The sequence below is a fragment of the Macrosteles quadrilineatus genome, unplaced genomic scaffold, assembly GCF_028750875.1.
Source record: "Macrosteles quadrilineatus isolate MER2022 unplaced genomic scaffold, UCM_ALF_1.0 Scaffold_8__2_contigs__length_117827958, whole genome shotgun sequence".
Classification (NCBI taxonomy): domain Eukaryota; kingdom Metazoa; phylum Arthropoda; class Insecta; order Hemiptera; family Cicadellidae; genus Macrosteles; species Macrosteles quadrilineatus.
The window spans coordinates 88,390,615-88,417,626 of NW_026542601.1; the positions used below are offsets into that span (position 1 = coordinate 88,390,615).

Below are 27,012 nucleotides of genomic sequence, written 5' to 3' on the forward strand. Positions count from 1 at the left end.
TCAAGGTTCCGAATAAAGGCCTTGTCCAGAGTTACACAAATTAGTTTCTACTCTCGAAACAATTCAAACTTTCACAGAACCTACCAACGCTACCTCATGTTTGATTTTCATTTTATATTGATTTGTCAGTTGTTGAATCAACTATAACTATTCACTAACATTAAATCAAGAGGGTTCACTGAAAAATCATATGTATGCATGTGTATATTTTTCAATGCTGAACACAAATTAATAACTAAACTAATCAAATAACAAACTAAATTCATTTGAAATGTTTAACCATAAGAAGCAATTTATTTTGATTGAAGTGCGACTAAAGAGTATGTAGCAATCACTCCTAGTACCTGCAACCAACAAATAGGAAAATCACACTTGTAGATTAATTAATTAGAAGAATACAAATTTGAAATGATTACGTGTGTTTTATAATAAAATCAATGATAAACATTGTATTTAAACTTTTCAACCTTATATGGATCACCTTAAAACAAGTTTGAGGTAAATATTTTTTCGCCTATCTAGATTGTGTTTATGTTTAAATTAATTTGTATCGTTGCACCCATCTTTAAACTATTCTACTCAAACAATCTACTACTGTCGCTAGTCCACTGGCTTTCATTCGCTCAAAAATAATGGAAAACATTCAGAAAGACTTTGGGACAAAATCACCTGGAAATGAAACACATCGAAACAGTCTTAATAAAAGAATGAGAAGTCTACATGCAGAACTTAGTAAATGGCACTATAATGCAAACACATCAAGGCACATAGTTTAATGCTATGATCAATTATGAATAAATAAAATGTACGGTAACTTGTCAAAGCATTGTTACTGTCAAGTGTTACTGTCTAGGGCCACATAATTCTTACCCAGGACTGCAGTTGTCATTGAGGACACCAGAGGGTGCAGTTATGAACCAACAAGGGTGAAAACTTGTCTTAAGATCAAACCAGTGACCTTGAGATTACTATATAAACTCTTTAACACCATATTATACTAGCAGAACTTGCCTTACAACTCCTTTCAAATTCAATACATTCCTACAATTTCCAACTTCAATACAGGCCAGATATTTCCCTTTATGTATTCACATAGTTTTATCATGTTCTACTGAGTACATATTTTATATGTATAACATTCATACTTGCATTTAGAATCTGCTGCAAGCTGATATGAAACATGCCACAAGCTGTGAACTCCACATTACAACTCTGCATGATCTCCTCGTAACCATCTAACTGTAAAACACCAGCAGATACAGCATTTTACAGAAGCTAAATCTAACCATTTAGCTTCTAAGCAAGGGTGACTGCAGGCCAAATCCTGTACAGGGCACTCACTACTGTACCGGGATGTTATTTTTTGTATTAAGTGCTTAAAAACAAGTCTTTACACACTTTAGGAACATAGAAATAAAATACCCCTGCTGCAGCAAACCTGCAGACTAAGTGAAGTTCCATTTGCCTGATTTGATTTTCACTTAAATCTACTTACATAACATTAGATATAATGAGTACCTAGGTTTGCTGCCACAGGAAGGGGAATAGAGTGTGTTTTTCAGTAAAATATTAACAGCTTAGTATAAAATAAATAAATTCGCCAAGTGGTATCAAAATACATATCCATAAACAAGGAAACTACAACGGTTTTCTTATTCTACATAACATGGAAATATTAAGTTTACATTTTTTTTAATCTTCTCTGTAACCAATAACTGTACAAAAACACTTCAATAGACTATATTATTTGTTTTTGAAGCTATTGAAAATAGTTTAGAGAGAGATTAGAAAAAAATATGTTTTAAGGGTGAAAATGGGGAAAAACAAATTTTCACCCAGTAAAGTACCCCTTAAAACCTTGTTTCCATGGTCCAATCATCATTTGCGAACTCATTAAAGTTTATCCCGCACTACACCTTAAATCCAAATTTCATCAAAATCGGACATAAATTACTCAAGTTATCACGTTCAAGGACACACAGTCTGAAATCTGATTACAAGTTTTGTTAGGTACATTTTTTTAGAGGTTGGCAGCCTCTTTTAACCTTGCATTTGCCCGTCCACATAGACTACAGATCTGTGCGTGGAACGTTTCCAGCAAAGCAAGGGGTGAGCCATTACAGTACGAAGGTGAACTGTACTGATAAAATGTTTGCGGCAGTGACCAGGATCCGAACCCACGACATCGCTGCCTTGGGCCTGAAAAAAGGACTAACTGAGCCACCGACTCAACTAATTTTTTTGCATGAAGAAATGCTGACAGATTCTGTCTTCAACTTGTCAGTACACTATTATTTGTTTGATCCCAAAAATCTGTTTAGGATTATTTTTACTATTCAAATGATTTTGACATACTGTAATTTATTTTATTAATACTGTACTTTGTTTTCAATAAATTACTGCACTTTAGTTTGAATTCCGCTGTTAAATCTGGCATTGGCTGAACTTAAATACCCAGAACATATCTCACAGAACAGATCTCACTTTGGCATATTGTTTTTTTCTGTTTTTTCTACATATTACCGGTACTTATTTTTTGTCAGGTTATAACGCAATCCATTTATTACAACTACGTAAATAGTAAGTTGTTTTACCCATAAAGGATACTTGACTCTTTAAACTTTGTATATTACCATAAGATACTACCTCGCAACCTTGTACCTTACCAACATGTCTTCGTCAGTAGACATTTGCACAGTCCATGAAATACGGAGATTTCGAAAGGTTACCAATGTTTCATTTAACTGAAAAAATATTTTAGTTCTTAAACACTTTGTCAATACCGTACTAATTTTAGAGTTTGGATATTATGAAAGTAATCTTTGGGGCAACTGGAAGTAATTCTTGTAGGAATAACTGCCTCTTGAAATAGCTGCATTTTATCATAACTTAATTTACATCTACGTTTTCTTAAAAATCTTTTTGAAAAAATTTATATCTTATAATTTTAGTTTATTTGACATCACTCATAAATTTAGGCGTTTCAATTTTTCCCTCTCATGTTTTTATGAATTAGTCACTAAAACTAATGAAAAGCTTACTTTGTTGCCATAAATTATAAGGTATTGTTCTTTATTTATTTTATTTTTTTTATTTGTAGTAATTCAGATGCAAGTGGCATCTTGGTGGATAAAATGCATCAACATTTACTCTTTAATTACAAATTGTTATTCCATCTAACTGTTATTCATTTTGTTTAGCTACTAAAATACATAAATGTTATAATTTATTGCTTACGGTAATTTTTTTTTTTTATTGGTTTTTTACTAATCAAAATTTACCTACATGACAGAAAATAACATGTGATTAATCAGTTACATCTCAATCACCTCATCCATATTCCAAATTCATAAAAAATTATGATTGTCATTTTACATTAGAAACAATATCTTAATCTAAAAGAATAATCGTACCTCAAGCTTCACCTTATGACACCAGTGACATATGAAAAACAAGCGGACGGTTGTGTACAGCGCGTGAATACCGAAAGGTATGATGCTGTCTAAGTTTCCTGATCTCACAGTGGCAATAATTGTGATGGCAAACCATATCATCCTGAATATATAAGCTGCAAAAGTGTTGAGAAAATGCGGACTAAAGTGTGCGGCAACTAACTGACAAAACTTTGATACAAATATATGTCTTTTCAACAGAACGATGAAATATTTGAAATTCTTTTTATTTAGCGCTTTAAGCTTTTGCATCTCTGAATTTATGCTGCTATACGCCCTGGATGAGATTAAACAAAAAATCGTCACTACAACTTCAACACCAGCGATGGGTGTGTAGAGATAATTGGATCTTGCAAGCATGGAAAAAAACTCAAAACTCACATTGTTCAGAAATGCATAAATTATTATATAATATATTGTAATGAAGGGATAGATACAAAGAAATGTAAACAGCCAAAAGGAGAATACATTCTTATGGGTTGATGGTAGACTGTAAACTTTACATGCCCTACTACAACACTGGGCAAGCTGTTGTGGTTTGTACAGGAGTGAAAGAAGCAAAGAGCAGATTGCAGCTCCTTTACTGATCACAAGAACAAGTCCTGTCATTGACAACAGATATCTCCAAGGAACCCGATTGAAGAGGTTGTAAGTTTCGTAGATAATGAATGCTACGTTGATGAACGAGAACGCTTGCCATTGTCTGCTCCCAGAAAAACAATCTGGAACAAATTGATACTAACAGACTAGAAAATACAATGTCATATAAAACTTATAAAGAATCAATGGTTAAGAACATGAAACATAACGAGGCAGGTGTTTCTTCATCCACGTTATTTGCCTCACACTATCGTTTAAAATCAACATTAATAACACATCAATTAAATGTATTTTGGGTCAAATAACAGCTGTTGTAGACACTGTTCTTTTATTCTGAAACGGAAAGATTCAAAACATAGATAAGACATACTTCCTTGGATTTCTCATCCTTATGGAACAGTTAAAGCCAATTTTATTGTTAGTTCTGACCAGTGAACTGTACTGTAGAGTTTGTTTTTTGTTTACAATTGGTATCTTATTATTTCAGTAATTTAAACCCCCGTTTAGCCAAATAAAACGATCTAACCATAAATAATAACTCATAATCTAGTTATATAACCAAACATTAAAGCACAAATTATGAAATTAACTCTAAAATAATATAAACTAAATTTCGTCAACACTAGCAATCAGTGTGTCACCGGACATGAACTAGACATGAAAAACGAGCCTCAAAATTTACAATGGGGTGGGAAGTCTACTTGTGTTGCTTAGTCTATGTTCAAACTCTAAACTTGCTACCTCTGTACCTTTTATTATACAGTACAATCACATAACACTAAAATGTCAAATACACAACTAATGTCCCCCAAAGTTAGAAGAAGTTTTCAACTGTACAAAAACCAGACCAAAACAAAGTGCTCAATAAACCCCAACAAAAACTATATATATACTACCCAAGTACTTTAGTACAGTTCACACTATAAATCTGTTCTTACCCGAATGATGACCACAGAGGTGCAGTGTATAATTTATGTGTCTGTTCCACTTTACAGGTAGAACTCCGATGATTTGTGCCATCAGAAGCAAAACCGACAAATATAGCCAGTCCCGACTCATAGCTTATATCACTGCACAATGGTTGTACAACAAAACAAAATATTGTATTGGTCAACACCGATTTGTATAATGGTGAGACAGCTGCAATTTACTTGGTTTGTTCCTAAATGGTCATTTAGGTTTGATAGTGATTCCCAAAATGTCTTTTATTGTGACAAGATTGCAATGTAGTGAAAAGGCTATTCAATAAATAATTAAGTGATAGGAAAATGTACATTTTTGTTCTAACAGTAGATACGTTGAAGTAGACGTTAGTTCCGTAATGGTTTCGTTCTCATCTTAAACTTGTAGCAATATTTTAGAATAACAAAAGAACTTCAATTTAGCCTAGCTATAGCTTGGGCTGATGTAAAATAAAATTATTGTTTTCATCAACTTTATAACATGGTAATGTTATAATAAAAAGGGCAACTTGTTTCAAACCAAAACAAAATATCATATGCACCCATTAACTATCATAGGATATTAAACAACCAGGATAGATCTTCCATTTGTATGAACCAGCTTTAGACAAAATGTTATTCATGTAGAACATTACAGTATGAATAACACACCACAAAATGCCACCTAGGCAATGAATATTTCATTAAAATATTCAACATTCTTCCATAATTTGTAAAACAACCTCAATATAATAAATAATACTTTAAATATTATTATGCCGTGGCACTAAATATTATGTAACAATGATGAAGTTACATAACCGAGGAAACACGATACATTTTTGTCTCCCCTGGGAGATCAACTAACAACTCAATTCAATTCCTGAGCAAACTTCATTAGTTGCAATCAAAATGTCTCTGTAAACTTGGTTGGTTTCTTCTCACCTGCCAGAAACCTAAAACCAAGCCAATTTGGATCTTGTTAAGTTTTCTATATTATTGAGTTATCATGACTTCAATAGCTTTTTCATTTTGCTTCTCTTTGCATTTATATGTATATTTTAAACCTTTAACTTTTAAAAGAAAACAAAATAATTTTTATTTAGATAAATATTATTAATTTCATTTCTCAATATTTTTAATGAGCAACATTACAATTACTTCTACAGAACCAGCTTCGGATTTGTAATGTTGGACGGTCAACTAGTATATAAATGACAAGCCCACTTTGGTTAACTATATAAAGGATGAGTACACTTTAATCGTTACTGGACCCAAATGTCAATATTTGTTATTAGGCTATCAATTAGTGATGCTATCTAACAAAAAGGGTCAAAGCTAGATCGTAACAGGACCAGAGTTTGGATCGTTCCCTTGTAAAAACGTAAAAAATGCTAATTGCGTGAAACAAATATGTACATTGAGAAAATTTAAATAGCAAGAAAAACCTGGAGGAGAGTGGTAGGGTTATGAGTTTCTGCATCTTTCTGTGATTTCATCAAAATTGTGAGTCTGTTAAGTAGATTTATGCCTACAGACACCCACACAGATTAATATGTCAAACAAAACCAAATGGTAATGATGGGATCTGAGGATAATGAAACAAAAACATACAACTGTACCAGACATATATGACTTATTGTAGAGACTTTAGTAGAGGTATGTACTCTAATATTGGATAAAACATGTACTAATGAATGTTGTTTATCTTTGTCAATATCTTACGACATCTCAAACTTTTAAATGAAGATAATAAAATAATAAACCCATATAAGAAAACTCAATACACTTGATTTAAATAAGTTGCCCACCAGTTCCCTATAACGAAAATTGTTTACTATTAGCAGTACACTTTTTCTACACAAAATGCATCCAAATGGTTTCTTTATGTTTTATAATTACTTAAACCTTAATACTGTGTAATACCTTATAAACCTTAATAACGTTAATAACCTGTATGAAAACTTAACTAAAGATTAAAAATCAATTTTAGTTCTTTTCCGGGCATTTTAGGTTAGGTATGCATTATCATCGATCACTAAGCAACTCATAGTCCTCGATAATTGGGAGTCCACTGTAATTTTTTTTCTTGAGGTTAACTGTAAGAAAGGATTGTGAGTTCCTATGTTTGTCTCAATACAGAAGCATTTAATTTTAATTTTTAAAAAAATGTTCAAGTGACTCAAATTAAATACAGAGTTACTTTGTCAAAATTAAAAAAATAATAGCCCAATATAATTTTACTATTTAGTCCTAATAATAAGTTTAAACAAAAAAAGATGCACCTCATTGATTGCCAAAAGGGTATATAAAATTATTTTAATTCTGTGGTAATGGATTTTTAACGGAGTCAGGTTAATTGAAACGCCAAATTAAAACAACATTTTCTTGAACCATAATAATACAATGAGATATAATAATAAGTATTTATACAATATAATACAAAATACTCTAAAATAGTTATTGAATATAAATTAAAGGTCTTGTTTGAGAACATCCTTAAGGACGGAACCGCTGGTTCGGCGAGCAGGCGGCAACGCTAGTTCACCTGAATTGAAAGATGTCTTACGACTCCTTGAACCCTGAAATAAGACATCATACTTGAAATTGAATCATAAGGCTTATTACTTTATACAAAAAACAAAATTCTAAAGGCACATAAAATTTAAGGGAGGGAAACAATATCTAAATTATTGGCTTAAAGACAACCCAAATCTTCTTAGGTCATGGATGGGGCCGACTTGCAGCCAATGAATAAGGTTTGCTTTGGCTGCAAGTAGGCCCTTCCCTGACTGCCTTAGTTATTTGAACAGACTACAGGGGAAAGTTTTTATACTAAAGCTCACAAAGGCAAGTGCCTGTTTTATATCTAGTTTACTTACTACCACTTCTCAAACAATAAAATATGTTACAGAGGGGAGCCGAATATTTGAACAAAACTCTGAACCCCATTTGTCAACTTTGGTAATTTGGATTTGGCTTCCTGAGTCCTGTTTCATAATAAACTACACATTAATATGACTAGTAAATCAACTGATCACCCAATGCAATTTTTTTTCTAATGGAAACTACAAGTTACAGCTTGTAACTTGTAAGTGTGTCATGAAACATGCCCCGATGAAGAATTTGGCTGACAAAAAACGTCTTGAAGTTGAAGAAACATAAAATTAGCTAGTTTAAAAAAATAAGGTTTTATAGGTTATATTTTCAAAATATTTACCGCGAATTTCCTTATAGGGAAGACTTGAGCCCGGGACCGATTTACTTTTTTATTTTGATGTCCCTAGAGGCCAAAAACACAATTGGTTCAAATCTGTATATATGTATAGGTGTGTCCATGAACTTGGGTAATTTTTGTTTGATTTTGATGAAATTTGGTTTGAAGGTGGATAATATTGTAAAATGTTGTAAATTGCTTATTTATTGATATGTTTTGATCAAACTTGGCAAATTTCTTTATTTTATACTAAGCTGTTAATATTTTACTAAAAACACACTTTATTAGCCTCCCTGTAGCAGCAAACCTATGTACTCATTTAATTATGTAATTAATTAGATTTAATTGTATAATATCAATACAGGCAAATGGAAATTTGTTTAGTTTGCAGGTAAGCTGCGGTGGGGGTATTTTTTTATTTGATGTCTTCACATTTTACTCATTTATTAATGAAAGAAAAGTAATACAGTTATGTAAAGATGACTGATTTGTTGCTTTTCATTTAATCTTTCAAAGACCATATGCATGACAAGAGGCCTTAACAGCATTTTAAGACTATAGGTCGGCCGCTTAGAAAACGACCTTCTCCAGCATTGGTTTAGCATTAGCGCGCAGGTCGTTTTCTAAGCGGCCGAACTATAGTTCAATGTCCTAACAAATTGGTGATTTGTACTAGAACTACATCTGGTCCAAACCTTTTTTACTTTCTACTTTACTTAGAGCAGAGGTGTAATTAACAATCAGATTTCTATGGATTAAAGCAATACCAATGTGAGATTTATCACACAGTTTGTATGAAAAATGATGTGGTTTATAATTTAAGATCACCTCAGTCTCCTGAACAGGCAGTCGCAGTTGTGGCTGAGGCCGTGACTCGCTCTCCAGAAAACGGACAAAAGCCTCAGACAAGCTCTGTGAACAACATTATAACATCTGAATCCAACATTTCATATAGGATAATATACATCTTGGACAGTAATTACTTACATCTTACACGATCATATTATAATTAAAATATTTAAGGAGTTTTCAAAGTAATTAATTCTGACCTTTTCTTGGCTTTTAACAGATTAACTTGAGTTTACTTTAATAATAGGTTGGTTCCTATTTGTTGTTAATCCACTACTAAGAAATTCACCAACAATTCCTTTTCTTTCGTTTGTTTATCGAGATATTGGAGTATTATAGCTTCACTTACAAACCACACAAGATCTTATAAATTTTCAAAAACATATTTGTGCAACTAGTGGGAAAATAAGCACTTTTTTAATGAAAGAAAAATAGACACCAAGTGAATTTTCATATCAAAACATGATGAAAGATTGTAGTAAAAAATTAAGAAAGTTAGTCTGTGACTGAGTCGATAACAGGACCAAGGTGGAGATGTTGGTTCGGTACTGCCAATAATATTTATCGGACAATTCACTCTTGTACTGCACCGGCTCTTTCTTTGATTTATATGCCTTTATGAACGTGATAAATAGGGGGCTGCAGACTCTAGACGCACCTGTTGCTTGAGCTTGATGTCTTTGGAGGCCGGCTCCAGGCCAATCCTCTGTCTGTCCTCAGGGCTGAAGTCCAACACAGTAGCTATCACACCTAGCGCCTGGGCTCGGCTGCTGGGAGGCGCACACAGGTGGCCCACCACTAGGTTACGCACCAGGCACCTGCAACCAACAACTCATTCTCATCACGTTACATGGACAGGTGTTTTAACTGTCTTAAAACTAAAACTAGTTAACAAACACATCTACACCAGAGTCCCGTTAGTAAAAACGTCCGGCTCATCCGAATCACATGTTCAAAAGAATAACCCTGTCACAGAAAACATGCACCAAGTTTTCTAGTGCGGCCGCAGCCTAAAATTTTCTTCAACGGCATACAAAAAGTAATAATTTAATTGTAGTGCATTATTCAAAAAGCATTTTTTTTTTACCCATTTTACAGCATGCTCCTGTTCAGGTATAACAAAAAATACAGTATACAGAGAAATTTGCTGAAACCAACAGTAATTAATAATGTTTACAATTTCTGAAATATTATTCTGACTGATCAGGTTACCCAACCCAAATATTTGTTAAGAAATCATCAGTAAATTCTATCAATTTCCAGCAAGTGTGAACGGTTAAAATTTTGAAAATAATTTGGGACTTAAAATATTTTGTTTTAATACATAATCTTTCCTAGATACAGGCCTAACGCCTAATGAGCTCTTTACGCACATATTAAAATGAAACAATAATCCACTATCACAGCAGTTTACTGATTGATTCCCAGATGAGTTAACTGGACATTATTGCAGTATGATTAATGCGTTGTAGACATCAGACTATTGTTAATTCCAAATGGACTGAAGCATAACACCTAGTCCTTGAGAGATAAGACTGGTATTGTTAGAGACAAGCCACCAGTGAGAAGCATTGTTAACATATCGATAATACGTTGAATACTACACTTCTTTGGAATTTATTGATTACCTTATCACACATTCACATTTACTGTTAATGAGTTTAAGTTCTTTAAGGGATTAAATTTACACGTTGAGTTTTTCATGGTAATATTTCAAAATTCAATCAAACAACACCAAGCAGAACTAATTTCTACTAAACTAATTTCACTTTATCGCTGTTTTCCTAATTTACTAGAAGATGGGATTCTCCAGTTTGCTATGATGGAATTGTTTTAAATAAAGAAAATTATTTATCACACCAACCTTAAGTAACAAGTGCAATGACTAACAACGTTGTTAAGACATTGTGACAAACATTTTTGGTGAAAACAGAAATCAAGGCTATCCAACAAACCAAAAACTAAAACAATAATATATCTTCCAACTGCACATCAAAAAATTACTTAATTTGAATATCTGCCACAATATGTAGAAGAAAACTATATAACTAAAAAAATCATTCAAACAATCCAATGAATATAAACATTTGATAAGGAAGTCGTAAATTGCTTAATGAAAAAAGTACTTATTGTGTGGACGACTTTTCTAATAATGTACTTGTCAAAGATTTGTACATAATAAGTATTGCATTGACTTCAAGTCCAAAACCTTCGCCTGGTTATGTAGCTAAAGGCTTGATGTAGATGTTTATGCAAAATAATAAAATTGCCTACGGTATTGACTGATTCAACACAAAACTTACCGATCTACTTTGCCTTCGACACTGACGCTGGCTGCTTGAATCCTCTCATCTGCCTTCTTCAGCTTCTCTGCCAACTCCGACACTAACAGTCAACAATCACAATGGTAAGTATCTGGACAGGCACACTGCTAGTTTAACTCAATACAGTTAATAAGTAGACATTCCATCTGAATGGGCCAGTAGCACACAGCTACACAGTAATGGGGATTGAGACATGGAATATGCTACTGTTTACAAATTTAGTACTGTACTTTCAGATTGGCATAGTTCAAGAGTTGTGTGAGAAAGCAAACTGTTCAGCAGCACAACCTGTGAAATGCTCGGTATTTTAATTTGTATTTATTTATTTTTGTTATTGTAAATCTGGCAGCTACTTAACCCATTGGCGCCGACTTACGAGCGTTACTCGTACGGCCGCTGCAGGCCCGGCGGACGACTTACGAGAGCCGCTCGTGTCACCGCTAGGCAGCGCCATTTGTTATTTAGTTATTATTATTTTTCGCCCTTTTAGCGAATTTCCCTATAGGGAAGTAGCTATTACCGTAGGTGGCACGGTAAGACCTAGACCCGGGACCGATTTACTTTTTCATTTTGATGTCCCCAGAGGCCAAAAACACTATTCGTTCAAATTTTTATATATGTATATATATATATATATATATATATATATATATATATATATATATAGACTTATATATATATATATACGTCCGTGAACGCGATAACTTGAGTAATTTTTGTCCGATTTTGATGAAATTTGGTTTAAAGGTGTAAAGCGGGATAAACTTGAATGAGTTCGCGAACCAGCACGACCGGACCATGGGAACGGGGCTTTACGGGGGGTTTTATGGGGTAAAAATTGGTTTTTCTCACTTTTGACCCTCAAAACACAAAATTTCCCAATTTCTCTTTAGACCTTTTTAAAGAGCTTAAAAAAACAAATAATTTAGTATATAAAAGTATTTTTGTTCGATTATTAGTAACGGAGAAAATTGTAAATTTAAAATTCCCATGTTATTCTTATGGAGAATATTGTCAAATGTTGTAGTTTGCTTGTTTATGAATATATTTTAATCAAACTTGGCAAATTTATTTATTTTCTACTAAGCTATCAATATTTTACTCAAAAACACACTTTATTAGTTTCCTTGTAGCAGCAAACCTAGGTACTTGTTAAACCTAATGTTATTAAAATATATTTAACTGAAAATCAATTCAGACAAATCGAAATTCGCTTAGTCGGCAGGTTTGCTGCGGCGGGGGTATTTGTTTCTTCTTACTATTATAATGTTTATAAATATCTTGCTTCTTGATTTGCGTATTTACTCATTTATTTTAGCGAATAACAAACAATTTTGTGTTGCCATGGAAACCACATATCACCAAAAATCAGCTGTGGTAAGGTAAACAAACAATTTTTAAAAAATGTTATTACTTATAAAAGTACACAACTTTTGATTTTTCTACGTAGGGAATCGATTGACCTTTATAATAGTAGTGTTATTTGGTGTCTGGATTAATCGTGGAATTTGTATATCAAGTTTACTTTCAAAATATTGTTTTTAAAATTTTTATTTTTATAATCTTTATATATATATATATTTTTAGTTTAGAACTTTGACTATCCAATTACCACTTTTCTGTAGACAATTTTACTGTGAACAAAATGGTGAAAGAATTATTAATTTATTACCTAAGGTTTTCATTTTATAGCAGTTAGAGTAAAAGTCTACAAATTCGGTAAAATTAATTGCCGCCAGAGGGTGCTGCAGATAGCGCATTAGTTCCTTCCCCAATGGGTTAAACATGGGGAAGGAATGCCTACTTTCCAGTAGTATTTTCTTATCAATCAAAGGTTAAACTTATTAGCACTGATAATAAATAGCTACATTGTATTTCTACTCATAAGGTCACTCCCTTTTATGTAATTAGGAATCATTGGTTCAAGAAATGCTGAATTGGTTCAACTGTGCACCCATTTTTTTTATGTTACACATTGCATTCTAGGCAATTGACCCAAACAGTTAATGTTTGGGTAAATAGTAAAAGTATATAATTTTAAATATTGTATTCTTAAATAAAATTATTCTTAAATAATACAGGTGAAATAAAATATCACAAATTAATTCTAAAGTTAACTCTGTTTAAGAAAAAATTTTAACTTATAAACGTTGGTAACAGAAAATCTTGTTTAAGATGAGCTTTTTTATTTAATTGGATGTATGAAGGATACATTTATTTGTAAGTACTTAAATAGGCCTACATTGGTCACATTTTTTAAACAATTGGTTGTCCCTAAGGTCCATGTCCAAGCCTTTAAAAAAAAATTTTCTTTAAAAAAACTGCTTCAGCCAGTTTTAAAATAGTCCAACTACAAAACACAAATACAATTGACTGCATTGTAGCACAGAACTAAGAGTAAACCAAGAAAGTTATGTCTAATCTTTATTTTGTAATTATAATAAATACATTATGCTTTCTTGTAAACAGTTAAATAAATTTAGTAGCACAAAACCTTAATAAGTTATAGCCTATTAAATAAATATACATACTATTATTGTGACACTGCACTTACTTAAATAAGGGTGTTTATCTTCCGACGATGTTAACTACTGATCAACTCTACATATGTACCTGAAGCTGACGATGGTGTTTTAAAACCAAAACATGTCCTGAATTGACATATTTTATTGAGCTATGACGTTTATAAGGGTAGATTGTATGAAAATTGTGAATTATGAGAATTGATTAAATTGTACAACATTTCTACAGATTATAGTAGAAAATAGGCTTTTAACTATTTTACTGGAGCATTTTGATGAAGTCTACTCTTACTAGAAGTTACAAACTAAAAAATTGTTTAATCAGTCTAGTTCATTTAAAAAAATCCTTAATGCACAACACAGATATCAAGGCTCAGCTTGACTATAGTTATAATATAAACTTAAAGAACATATTCAGGAAGGTCAATACCATTAAGATGGAAAAAGTACTGTACTGGTATTTACTTACATACTTACTTGTAAAGTGAATACATATACAATACATTGAAAATGTACAATAGTTATTTATTGATCTAAATGAATTATAAACACTAGAAGGTTGATTGAATAATATTTAGCTGAGTTCCATTGACACAACTATGTTGAATCTGTGAATCTGACAAAAAGTTGCAAGATTTTATGCAAACCTGTTGATATAAGGAAAATGGCAACCACAACTGACATAGTACTTACAAAAAGTAGGCCTATATTTTTCATGAACCATAACATACTGCAGTATTTATTTGGCAACATATTTATGAAATGTTTTTCTACTTTTTACTTTTCACTTTTACTTTTTTTTGCTTTTACTTTTTCTCTTTTACTTTTTAATTTACTATTTTACTTTTACTGTTTTACTTTTACTACTTTACTTTAACTATTAAACTCTTTTCACTGAGCCAACAAAAATAAAAAACTCCTGGGTTATAACGTACGTTCGCAAATAAATTTCAAGGGTGGTTTTTCCTTTGGCAAACAAAAAGATTAATTAATGATGAAGTTTTAAAAATTTACCAAATTAAAATTTGCTGGCAATCGATGAGATTACATTTAATAAAATAAGTTTATTGACGACTACATTCTAAATCTAAGCTTAACCCCTAACTAAGGTTTAATAAAAACAAAATTAAATAATGCAAATAATTCATTCTCATCTCAGTTAAAATAAACCATCCATTTGTCACAGTTATATTGAATGTATTTAGTCTTCCGACAATAAGTGTCTTCAATTATTTCATTCCAATCCAGGTATCTTTTGAGTCTTATTTTTTACCAGTTAACTTTTTTACCGTGCATAGCACATATTTTCCTTACATAAACAGTTGCAGCGTTACTACTCACTAGTAAAACCAGTTAACTTTGTAAACGTCATACTCACTGAAAGTACAAACTCAACGTAACAAACAGATGATAATTTACAACATGATCACACACAGAGAGCATTGTAATGTACTACGAAGCGTCTGGAGGTCTGGCTTCTCAGATGGATGAAAGTGAGGGAACTCGTCCAAGTATAACACAGGTACAGGTGTGTGCATGACCAGTACCTGATGGAATACTCAGACCAGAACTCTCCAACTCATGCTGCTATGCTGGCTCATGCTGTCATGCTACACTACCATGCTGTCTGGATACACTCAATTCCACGTTCACCAGTACAGGTTTTATAGGAGATCGTGCTATCAAGATTACTTAGATTCATTGTTATTGCCATGCAGGCTGGGTTTTTAATTATTTCTATACTTAAATGCTTGTTATTAAAAATATATCGTATTTTTACTTAACTTGGCTTTGGATATAGGTATTGTGGAAGGTTGAAATACAAGTAAAGGAGCTGAAACTGCTACTTGAAATGCATTCTATTGCATATTATTGGTTCTCTGTATGGCACAGTGAACTTGGAATGGAGAATTTACCAGTCATGAACTGCACTCATTATAACTATAGGTATATTAGAACTATGATGGAAAATACCAGTACTTAACTTTCCAGAGTTACTTCATTTTATCATTGACTTTAAGATATAAAGTCAATGATTTTATATAATTTCAATAGCCCTGCATATTGTAGACATGGACTGTACTGATCATGTAACTAACTAACTATGTATGGAAAGTAAACAAATTTTACAATTGAAATGTTTACTTAACTTTCAAGGTACGGATGTTTAATGATGAATTTGTTTACCAACTTAAATTAGGTTTAATTTAGTTGTAAGAGCAAAATGATACAGTGGATTATTGTTAAGAATATAACTTTTTCTAACTATGCAAAACCTAAAAACAAGTATATTTTTTGAATAAAATGTTACGGACACATTTACAAACACGCAACTAATAGTCAAAGCTTGTTTCTTTTTAACGGTTTGAAATTGTTTTAGGAAACAAAATTGGTAATCGTTAAAGTTCATTAGTACTGTTTTGTATGTGATGTCGGATGATCAGTTGGATGATGTCACTACCTCTCTTGATACCGGAAGTCAATTCTGCTTCTGATAAAAAGCGAGATTAACACCACCATCCAGAACATGACGTCGCGGCTTCTTTACTTCGCATTCCATAACATAACAAACCTGGCATTGCTACAAAACTTGTAGTGAATCTTGTAATAAATTAACAGTAAGACCCTGGTAGTAGTCAATTTAAGCAACAACTTATATTTTACCAGTCAGTGAAACTTTGAGTACTGTTTGAGACATTTAATAAACTGATAAGGTAGTAAAACTTTGATGTACTTTAGTCACCTTCAAAACTATAAATAAATTTATATGTTTCAAAACTAAACAAGGCCTATTTTATATTATATGTTGAGTTGTTGGGAATGTAATATAAAATTATTTACAGCATAATAAAATACTATGAAAAACAAATATATTACATGCTTCAATAGCAATAAATAATTTCTTTTTATTGACATATAACGTATTTAGCTATAACAAAGCATATTCATTACAACAAAAAATTCCACAGTAAGGGTGATTAATTTTAAATCATACACTTTTGTATCATAACAAATTTGCTTACCCTAATAATATATTCTTGTAAGAAATGGAGATGTCTGATTTGAAAGAAATTGCAATTGTAAATAGTTTCTTTGCGATTTGTTCTTTGAGGTACTGTTATTTTAGGTTTGTTGCAGTTTTGTACTAGAATTCTCAAAAAAAATCACACAATTTTATTATATTACTCTAACAAATTTTATTTAAAATCAAGTTATTATGAATCAAATAGGAACCCGATGGTTACAGTGAGTTGAAGTGAATGGAGTATTTGTACTCCGCATTGGTTTGAAAACTAATTTAAAGCTAGATCAGACAAAATATGTTTTAATCACTCACAACAAAACTAGAAATCACTTAGGCCCTACCTCATACAAAAGAGTAAATTACTACTAAGCACTCATCACAACCATTATAAATTACATGCACAAATTGTATATTAAAAATTACATAAAACACTAATAAAATGTTTGATCTAATAACCCTTGACAGCTAAGTTTTCAAGATCTATAAATAAATCGGAAATTAAAATGAGCTATCATATTGGCAGAATGGCGAAGTAGTACTTATCTCGATGGTGAAGAGTGGAGAATGAAGTTGAAGCCGGCATAAAGCTTGATACCAGCGAGCAATCTGAGCAAGACTTCTCAGAATTACCAGCTGATATTCAGCTATATAACCGGGACGAACGTAATCTATGCCATTAGATCACCTTCATAAACTCTAGATAAATGAACATTATAGATTGGCAGTGAAATAAAACTGTGCGTGAGGAGACAATGCATGTTGTGACGCTGATACTCATGTCTGATAATGTTCACCTAGTTTACTTATCAGTTCAATACCTTGTCATTAGCAGAAATTGTGATTCATAGTACGTAGAGACTACTATCCTGGTGATGGTTGTTTGTAAGGAAAAACGTTATGTTCATAGATGCAAAGAGGGACTTAAAATCAATAAATATGGATAAAAGAATTTAATTAGTTTTTTTCTACAATTGTTTGTCTACAAAGTGTTTCAGGTGATTTGTAATTGTTGTAAAGTTACCGGACAAAACTTTTCTATAGATACCTACCAACTTTCACAAATTTTAGTCTAAAACATTTAAAGAAACAATTTGCAACTGAACTCTAAGAAAATTTAGAAAAACTAAAAACAAAACAAGACAGTTTGGTGATTCTGGGCTAATATATTGGTCGCCAAATTTATGAAAAAAACCAAACCACTTTATGAAATAAGCAAATAGAACATCATTTTAGTCCATTGACTGCACAATCTGTATAAACAAACCAAAGCTAAAAACATAATCTCCTAAAATACACAATTTACGTTATTTCATACCAAAATTCTCGTAATCTCTATTAAATCATTCACAATACAACGAAAAATGCTAGTCACAAAAAATCACAAGATGCACTATAAAAGCCAAAACTTTAGCAATTTCATTCTTTTGTTATGGATCATCTATAAAATCAAGACAGAGACAAACAGAATGTTGACAGTAGTTTTTACCTTCTTGCTTCAGTTCTGTGATGACTTTGGACTTGTGATCCAACTGCTCAGTCAAACGAGACGCCGCGCTCAAACCTTCCTTGGCTTCTTTCAATTGTAGCTGTTGACATATTGTAATATTATAACATAATAGTGCTATGCTATTTAACTGAAATGAATAATCAAGGTTTGCATTTGCTAAACAATTCTGATTTCATCCTCACAGTCTTTACTAGAAACCTCGAAATTCAAAAATTTAAATCAAAACTGTCAAGCTGGTTGTAAAAAGTCCAGGCCAGCAATTGACTGATTGGTTTTCAACAGGACATTTTCAATTTTAAATATTTGTAATTATATTGAAATTTAAATTTATCCTTATCTATTTACCTTTATTTGGATTATTTGAAATTTTGATGCTATATGTACTTTATTAGGCTCACCCCTTGCTTTGCTGCCACGCACGGGCAGTTAGTCTATGTGGACGAGCAAATACAAAGTTAAAAAAGGCCGCCGACCTCTTAAAAAAAAAAAAAAATAAATAAATAAAAGAGAGTTTCCAGGCACACGTGTACAAGTGTGTACACTATTAGCCGCGCGTGTACTGGAGGGTTAATGAGGCAAAAAGTGTTATAAGTTCTAGGAATTGTGTTGTTTGGCTTTCTTGGGCTAAACACATAGATTTTGTGTGTTGTAGGCTGTCTAGAGTTTTATATTTACTGAGAAATCTGTAAATATGTGTGCCTAAAGACTAAACTACATATAAAACCCTTTTCGAAAGTAATTTTATACAGCTTGAGGCTATGCAGCACTGTATTGCTATTATTGCTTGTATTGTATAGTGTTCAAAGGAAAATAAATATTCTTATTCTTAGGTTATAAGCCAACACTGACCTGCAGAGCCTTGATCTCACTGGACAACTCCATGTTCTTGTTGTTTGCTTGCTGCAGTGTCTGCCTGATTCGTTCATTCTCCATTGCAACATCACGCTCCTTGTCTGCAAAATATTTACCACTGAAGAGTCTTTCATTGTAATTCTTTGATATGCTAAGAGGAGTAAATAAATTACATGTATAAACATCTAATAATCTTTGCCTTCTATCACAACTACCTGATGGTGCAGAGCTGGAAAAAAATGGAGAACAGCACTCCAGCTTAGGCTTAGTTTAGTGGCCAGCTTAGAAAACTGTTTCAATTAGCTTTCAACGGATTTTAAATTGGTAAAAAAATAACTGAAAGTAAATAAAGATACGTCTTATAACACTTCAAACATATATTTACGCTTATACTGTTACTCACAAGACGGTAAATATACAAAAGATGGTAAGTGGTGATCGATTTCGATTGGACACTCCAATCATCATCAGACCCAATAGGCGAATGAACTAATTCATTGTCATTCGCCTATTGGGTCTGATGATGATTATCAGATTCACCAATATTGGATGAAAACTGAAAACTATGTAACGGTAAACTTTGAAGCAACATCATTTGAACAGTTTAGTGAGTTTATACACCACCACATAGTAAAAGTTCTACCATAAAGATCTACGTTTACAGCAAAAGTTGCAGTAAATCTTCACTAAGCAAATTTTAAAACTTCACCACACCTTGATGAACAGTTTTCCTATAGTCGTGGACAAGCTAACGTGAACCTAAGGGTTGGGTCTGTGCCATTGTTCAAAGGTGCAGCGCCACTTGACTGAAGTTGACATGACTATAGCAGGTACCTACCTCGTTGGAACTGTTCCAATACAATCTGCAGGTTGGTGAGAGCCGCTTGCTGTTTGTGTAGTTTGTCTTCAGCCGTCGCCAACTGTGCTGATAATTTTTCTTTTTGTTCTGATAGTTGACGCACCTGACCAGCCAATGACTCCACCTGCTGATTCGCTCTAATACTGAAACAGAAACGTGTAAGATGATGAACAAACTAAACTGTTTAAGATTAGAACAAATGCATTTTTCTGACTAAAATATATTCACAATAAAATGATTTTTTATCACTTCGCACCGAAAGTAACTATTTTTGATAACAGCTGACATTGATGAAAGTAGTTGTTTCCCAAGCTCTAATTAAGAGCGAGGGGAAAATGATCAGCTGATTTTCCCTCGCTCCAAATATAGTTTCCCTCGTCCTCAATTAGTTCTCCATTTACCTAAAAATACATTCAAAAGAATATTCAATCATCAAAATTATTTGTATACAGGACACATTGTCATTTAATATTCATGAGTGTGTCTATGGAACTGCCTGCAATTTGTATGGACAATAAGTGTCAGTGTATCGCCTAGCTGTTCACAAACAGTTGTGAAACTTGATTTAAATTCCAATTGAGATGCCTTAGTATTCGTAGAGTAAAGAACTAATTTTTATTGTCGCAACACCTTTATCTCATAAAACCTGCAGACTATCAAGTTATTTTTATGTTATGGAGTACCAAATACAAGGATAAACATAAGGATTACAAAAGCATACATTGATTCATTACAAAATAAACGGTACAATATAACTCATAAATTACCTAGCTGAAGTGTAAGCAGTTGACGAGGACTTTGCTCTCTCCTCTGCAACAGAGAGTCTCTGTGTCAGCTCCTGCATCTGCTGCTCAGCCCTCACCATCTCCTGAGTGTAGTTGTCCTCCACAGCTACCAGATGTCCTCTCAGACGCTCCAACTCCCTCAACAACCCTGCCTCCTTCTCATGTTGTTCTGACACCTACAACATTGGTACATGTTGTAGTCATCTGCTGCTCAGCCCTCGCCATCTCCTGAGTGTAGTTGTCCTCCACAGCTACCAGATGTCCTCTCAGACGCTCCAACTCCCTCAACAACCCTGCCTCCTTCTCATGTTGTTCTGACACCTACAACATTGGTACATGTTGTAGTCATCTGCTGCTCAGCCCTCGCCATCTCCTGAGTGTAGTTGTCCTCCACAGCTACCAGATGTCCTCTCAGACGCTCCAACTCCCTCAACAACCCTGCCTCCTTCTCATGTTGTTCTGACACCTACAACATTGGTACATGTTGTAGTCATCTGCTGCTCAGCCCTCGCCATCTCCTGAGTGTAGTTGTCCTCCACAGCTACCAGATGTCCTCTCAGACGCTCCAACTCCCTCAACAACCCTGCCTCCTTCTCATGTTGTTCTGACACCTACAACATTGGTACATGTTGTAGTCATCTGCTGCTCAGCCCTCGCCATCTCCTGAGTGTAGTTGTCCTCCACAGCTACCAGATGTCCTCTCAGACGCTCCAACTCCCTCAACAACCCTGCCTCCTTCTCATGTTGTTCTGACACCTACAACATTGGTACATGTTGTAGTCATCTGCTGCTCAGCCCTCACCATCTCCTGAGTTAGTTGTCCACATACAGCTGAGCTAGAGGTTGTACACATAAATGCATAAACAGCAATCAAAACCACTAATTTTCTTGCCAGAACCTTGCTAACCTTTAACCTCAACATCTACGTTCATTCCGAGATTCATTACGGTATTTTACAAGGTGATAAAAAAGGGGGTATCACTAGGATTACCGGTACAGGACAAACGGGACGTGTTAACTAACATGATTGGTAAAGAGAACTGAATTAATTTCAAATTGTTAACTATAAACTGTCAATAAAACATGAAATCATTAGGTGATGTTAAAGTAATACCTCATCCTGAAGATATTTGTTCCTCAGCTGTTCTTGCTGTAAACTCTCGTAAAGTTCATCAACTCTGCGAGCCTCCTTTTCTTCTACTTCCGCTTTATCAGACTGCAATTTCTACAAAAAATATAAAGAAGTTAATGATTTTTTTAATAAAAATAATTTACTTTTTATTATTTTGGTACAACTGCCACTGTAATTGAGAAGTATGCTAACAATAAGGGGTGGTTCAGTAAGTTGGTTGTTGGTTTGATTATGGATAGAAAATGTGTTTTAGCGAATTTTCATAAAGGGAATAAGCTATTACCGTAGTACTCGTTGTAAGACCTGGACCCGGGACCGATTTAATTTTTTATCTTGAGGTCCCTTGAGGCCAAAAACACCAAATTCAAATTCATATATAATATATATTACATATTATGTGTGTGTTCATTAACCCGTAACTCAAGCAAAAATGATCCGATTTAGATTAAATTTGGTACAGACGCATAACCCACGTTTATTCAAACGTGTTTGCAAACCTGCAAGATTGAACTATGGGATTGGGGATTTATGGGGTTTTTATTGGGTAAAAATTGGTTTTTCCATTTTTGACGGAAAAACATAAAATTTTACAATTTATTTCCAAACCCTTTTGTAGAGCTCAAAAAAACAAACAATTTAGTACACTGAAGCGTTGTTATGCACCTAATAGTTACAGAGAAAATTCCAAAGTTTTAAATTTAAAATTCCCATGTTATTCTTATAGAGAATATTGTAAAATTTTATAGTTTGCTTTTTAATGGATATATTTTTATCAAACTTGGCAAATTTATTTATTTTATACTATTATAAGCTATTAATATTTTACTAGAAAATGCACTTTATTAGTTTCCTTGTAGCAGCAAACCTATGTACTCGTTAAACCTAATGTTGTTTAAATAGATTTAATTGAAAATCAATTCGGACGAATGGAAATTCGCTTAGTCCGCAGGTTTGCTGCTGCAGAGGTATTTTTGTTTATTGGTAGCTAGGTATGCAATAATATTGCAAGTTATTAGGTGGCTACTGACCGAGTTGGCTGTGTCGCTAGCGGGCTGGCCCTCTGCCTCCTGTCTGTCAGTGACTCTCAGTAGCTGGGACACATACTCCAGCTGGTTCTGCAGAGTGTGTATCTGCTCATTGAGAGACACCACCTGCTTGTCACTGGCCGCCACTAGAGCCTCCTTCTCCTGCAACCAGAAGTTCTAGAATATCCGGGCAGAAAAATTAACGAGAATCTAAAATGATCATCATTTTCAAATAAGCCTTGCATCAAAAATTTTTTTATGATTAGAAAGATTTAAAATCTATAGGTTTACAAGCAGCTCTTGCTCTTTATTATCTTTATTTTATATCTACTGCTTTCAATGGTTTCCCCATTGACAAGAGTATTTTTATTTGCAATAGCTATTAGAGTGTTGGCCAAATGTTGATATTTTGGTGGTTTAATAGAAGAAGGAAGATATAAGTGTTGGGTTTGGTTTATAGCTATTGACTAGGTTTTTGTTCAAGTATTTGTGGTTAATTATGAATTCAGTTCTCCCTAAGTAATTCCTTTCTAAAGGGAACTTACCATATACCTTATGTTAAAAATACCTAAGCTGTACTTATTTGTTTGTTATTCTTTCAATTTATTACCTAATTGAAATCAGGTGTGATTATTTGTTTGTATTACTGTATTCTGTTTTGTTTATTTCAGCTTAACTTAACCAATCAATAGTTTTATTAATACTTATGAAGTCAAACGGGGTGAAGCGTGGGTAACTGCTAGTTTTCATAAAGCTCTTTGCTAAAGTAGTTCATCATAGAAACAATTATCTACCTCCAGCTGTTTTTGCAGTTGACTTGTCGTTGATATTCTTTGTTGCTCTGTCTTGTTCAGTTCAGCACAAAGTCGTTGAATTTCTGCATGATATTTCAAACATTCAGTATGTTTTGTCTGTAATCATGATTTCCAAAAGTATAATCATACCATACAAAATAAAAACCTTTCAGTACAGCAAAACTCCAACTAATCTAATTATCAAAATAGCTAATGGTGTTTTATTGAATATATTCTCTGATAACAGCTTCATAATGTACTATAATTAATCTCTCAGTTGTTTCAATGCGAGCATTGCCTTATTGTAATTATTTTCAATACTCCGATACTCTACACGTCTCTTAATCTGTTAATATGAATTACATGGCATTGGTTAAGTGACAACTAAGTTGTGCTCCTTTAAATTATGAAGGGCTCATCCTCAACTATTTTATTAGAAACATTTCAAACAGAATGTGTGATCAAAGTATATTTTAATAGATGCTGGAATAACTTTAACAAATATTCAACTTAATGCACTGAACAAACCAAAGAAACTTCCCTAGATCAAATAAAAATGTTGTGATAGCTAAATGTTTTGATTATTTACCTGAACAGTTTCTATCAGTTGTTGTCGTTCTGCATGAAGGCTTCGTAGTTGGTCGTTGAGGTTACTCAGTGAATGGTCGCTCGATGAAAGGAGTTTTTCGTATCTTTCTTGAAGTTCTTGGTGTTTCGCCTCACGTTCTTCAAGTCTTTTACAAAGTTCTTCATACAGCTCTTCACTTATTTTTGGAGCATCAACTTCGTCAGTCTGATTCCCAATTGAGACCTTTTCTTTCAAATTCCTTAGTCTGTCTTCAATACTGTGTTTCTCTGCATGCAATGTTTCCATTTGAGCTGAAAGTTTCAGTATGCATTCGGTTTTGTCATTAACTTCAGATAACAAGGATTTGACATTTTCAGAGAGAGCAGAGTTTTCTTTGACGAGCCGAGTGTTGGCTTCTTCCAAGGATGCCAGTTTGCTAGATATCACACTGATAAAAGTTGATACATCAGCATTAATGTCTTCGCCTTGTTTTTCAATAGTATCACACATTTTCTCTGTCATGTTTTTCAGGTGCTTAATTAATTCCTCTTCTCTTTTTGCCATTTGGCTTTTAATATCTGTAATTTTCTTTTCCAAATTATCTTTAACTAGTTTTATCTCAGCCATTTCATTATCTGTAACAGACTTCTCTAGAATGGCTTCACATAGTTTTCTGTCTTTTGAGTCATTTTCTATTTTTAGAGCATCAAACCTTTCAGATAAATCCAAAACTTCCTTTTCAAACTTAACACATTTTTGGGTCAAACAAGAATTTAAAACTTTCAGTTCTTTGAACTTTAAATCATTTTCATGTGTCTGCTTTTCCAACTGCTGTTCCAAACACAGCTTCTCATTTTCAAGTAATTTAATTTCATTGTACTTTGAATTTAAAGACATTTCCAGTTCTTTCTTCAAGTTGGTCTCTACTTCAAAAACTGACTTCAATTCCATATGTTTTTGTTCTAGATCTTCTAATATAGATATTTTATTTTGTAATTCATCCTTTTCTTTCTCGAGCTGAATTTTAATGTCCATCAACATTTCCAACTCTACTTTGTTGTTTGAGGAATACTCTTGACTATTTTCAAATCTTTTTAGCTCTGCAAATAATTTTTCTTTTTCATCTTCCACTTTCTTTCTTAAAAGTTTCTCATTTTCAAGTTCTTCTGACACCTTTTTCAGCATAACATCAAGCTCTTTAACTTTGGTTGCTTCTTCTTCCAAGAGTGAATTTAAGTTTGGAAGCCCGTCAAGCTTTCTCTGGCCGTGCTTCATTTCTGCAATGACCTTCTCTTGTTCTTCTACTTTATGCTGGAGTTGAGATATTTCTGAGGACATTTCATCTCGTGAATGCTCCATTATACTCAGTTTCTTATACAGCTCTTCTTCATTTTCCTTGTATTTGGATACCTCAGTATGCAAATTATCTTGGTTTCGAACCATGGCTTCTGCAGCTTGTAGTCTCCTGACTAAGCCTTCAATTTCACTCTGAGAGTTACTGTGCTCAACTTCCAAATTTGATCGTACTTCTCGAAGAATACCTATTTCATTCTCCAAGGTCACGATTTTGTTTTCCAGGACTTCCACATCTTCATTATTTTCATTGATAGTGGGGAGATTCTTACACTTTTCTTTAAACTCTTCTATTTTCAACTGCAATGTTTTATTTTCTTCTTCTATTTCTTGGAGCTCATCGTCTTTGTTCCTCAGCTCCTTCAGTAAGTCTCTGATTTTGCTTTCGCTAGATTCAACTCTGGCCATGGTGTGTGAAAGCATTTTTTCAACAGCCGCTACTGTTTCCAAAACATTAGCATTGTCTTTACCAGTTTCAAAATACTTATCTGGGATTTCAGTAGTTATCATATTTTTTATTTCTTCTGAAAGTTCCGCCATTATTTGAGATTTGAGACTGGCTGAAATATCTTCATTTGTTTGACAGTCTGAATCCCTTAAGTTACTATTTCTTTCTTGCCGTTCTGTTTCATTATCTTTAACCAATTTTTCATATTTTAGATTAAGTTCTTCAAACTCTGCTTGCAAAACTTCGTATCGCTTTTGAGTGGAATCCTTCAGCACCATTATCTGTTCTGAAAATTAAACATCACAAAATTAAATCTATTTTCTTTAACTTACATATTATTTTAATTTTGTCAATTTATAGAAAATAACAAATTAAATTGTGGTAATACACCAGTACTGGATGGGAAAGAATACTATATTGTTTAGTTAAAGTTAAAAGTAAGTCACATTTAAACCAAAAGCCAGTACAAAGGGAAACTGGCTAAAGAATGTAAATATAGTTAAAATTTTCATACTTCTTTAATGAAGTTTTAACTTCTGTGATAAAAATTTTAGCATTAAATGCACAGATGTCACAATTTAAATGACAAAGCTAGTGTTTAAGAATGCAGAGACCTCAATGCTTTTGTATATATTGGATAAAGCTGTCATGTATCAGTAGGCGTACCATAGCTGTATAACCAATCACAAAGATGATCACAAGAGAAGGAAACTTGTATAAATACCTAAAAATGTCACTATTCATAACACCATAATGTGG

The 27,012-nt window shown here is 33.2% G+C and overlaps 1 protein-coding gene across 1 annotated transcript in view; it reads right to left on the minus strand.

Moving 5' to 3' along the window:
- Positions 1-7,365: 7,365 nt before the first annotated feature.
- The window catches only part of LOC129000542 (thyroid receptor-interacting protein 11-like), a 67,803-nt gene continuing 48,156 nt past the window's right edge, over positions 7,366-27,012 (minus strand). Inside the window, exons 9-22 of the mRNA XM_054427504.1 lie at positions 24,474-26,539; positions 23,885-24,001; positions 23,094-23,252; positions 22,048-22,158; positions 21,534-21,689; positions 21,259-21,399; positions 20,916-21,109; positions 20,128-20,291; positions 19,287-19,390; positions 18,417-18,516; positions 11,363-11,444; positions 9,718-9,877; positions 9,039-9,122; positions 7,366-7,575 (exon numbers count right to left, since the gene is read on the minus strand). Coding sequence (XP_054283479.1) covers positions 7,468-7,575; positions 9,039-9,122; positions 9,718-9,877; positions 11,363-11,444; positions 18,417-18,516; positions 19,287-19,390; positions 20,128-20,291; positions 20,916-21,109; positions 21,259-21,399; positions 21,534-21,689; positions 22,048-22,158; positions 23,094-23,252; positions 23,885-24,001; positions 24,474-26,539 — 3,746 coding nt within the window. The 3' untranslated portion in view covers positions 7,366-7,467. The remainder of the gene's footprint in view (positions 7,576-9,038; positions 9,123-9,717; positions 9,878-11,362; positions 11,445-18,416; positions 18,517-19,286; positions 19,391-20,127; positions 20,292-20,915; positions 21,110-21,258; positions 21,400-21,533; positions 21,690-22,047; positions 22,159-23,093; positions 23,253-23,884; positions 24,002-24,473; positions 26,540-27,012) is intronic.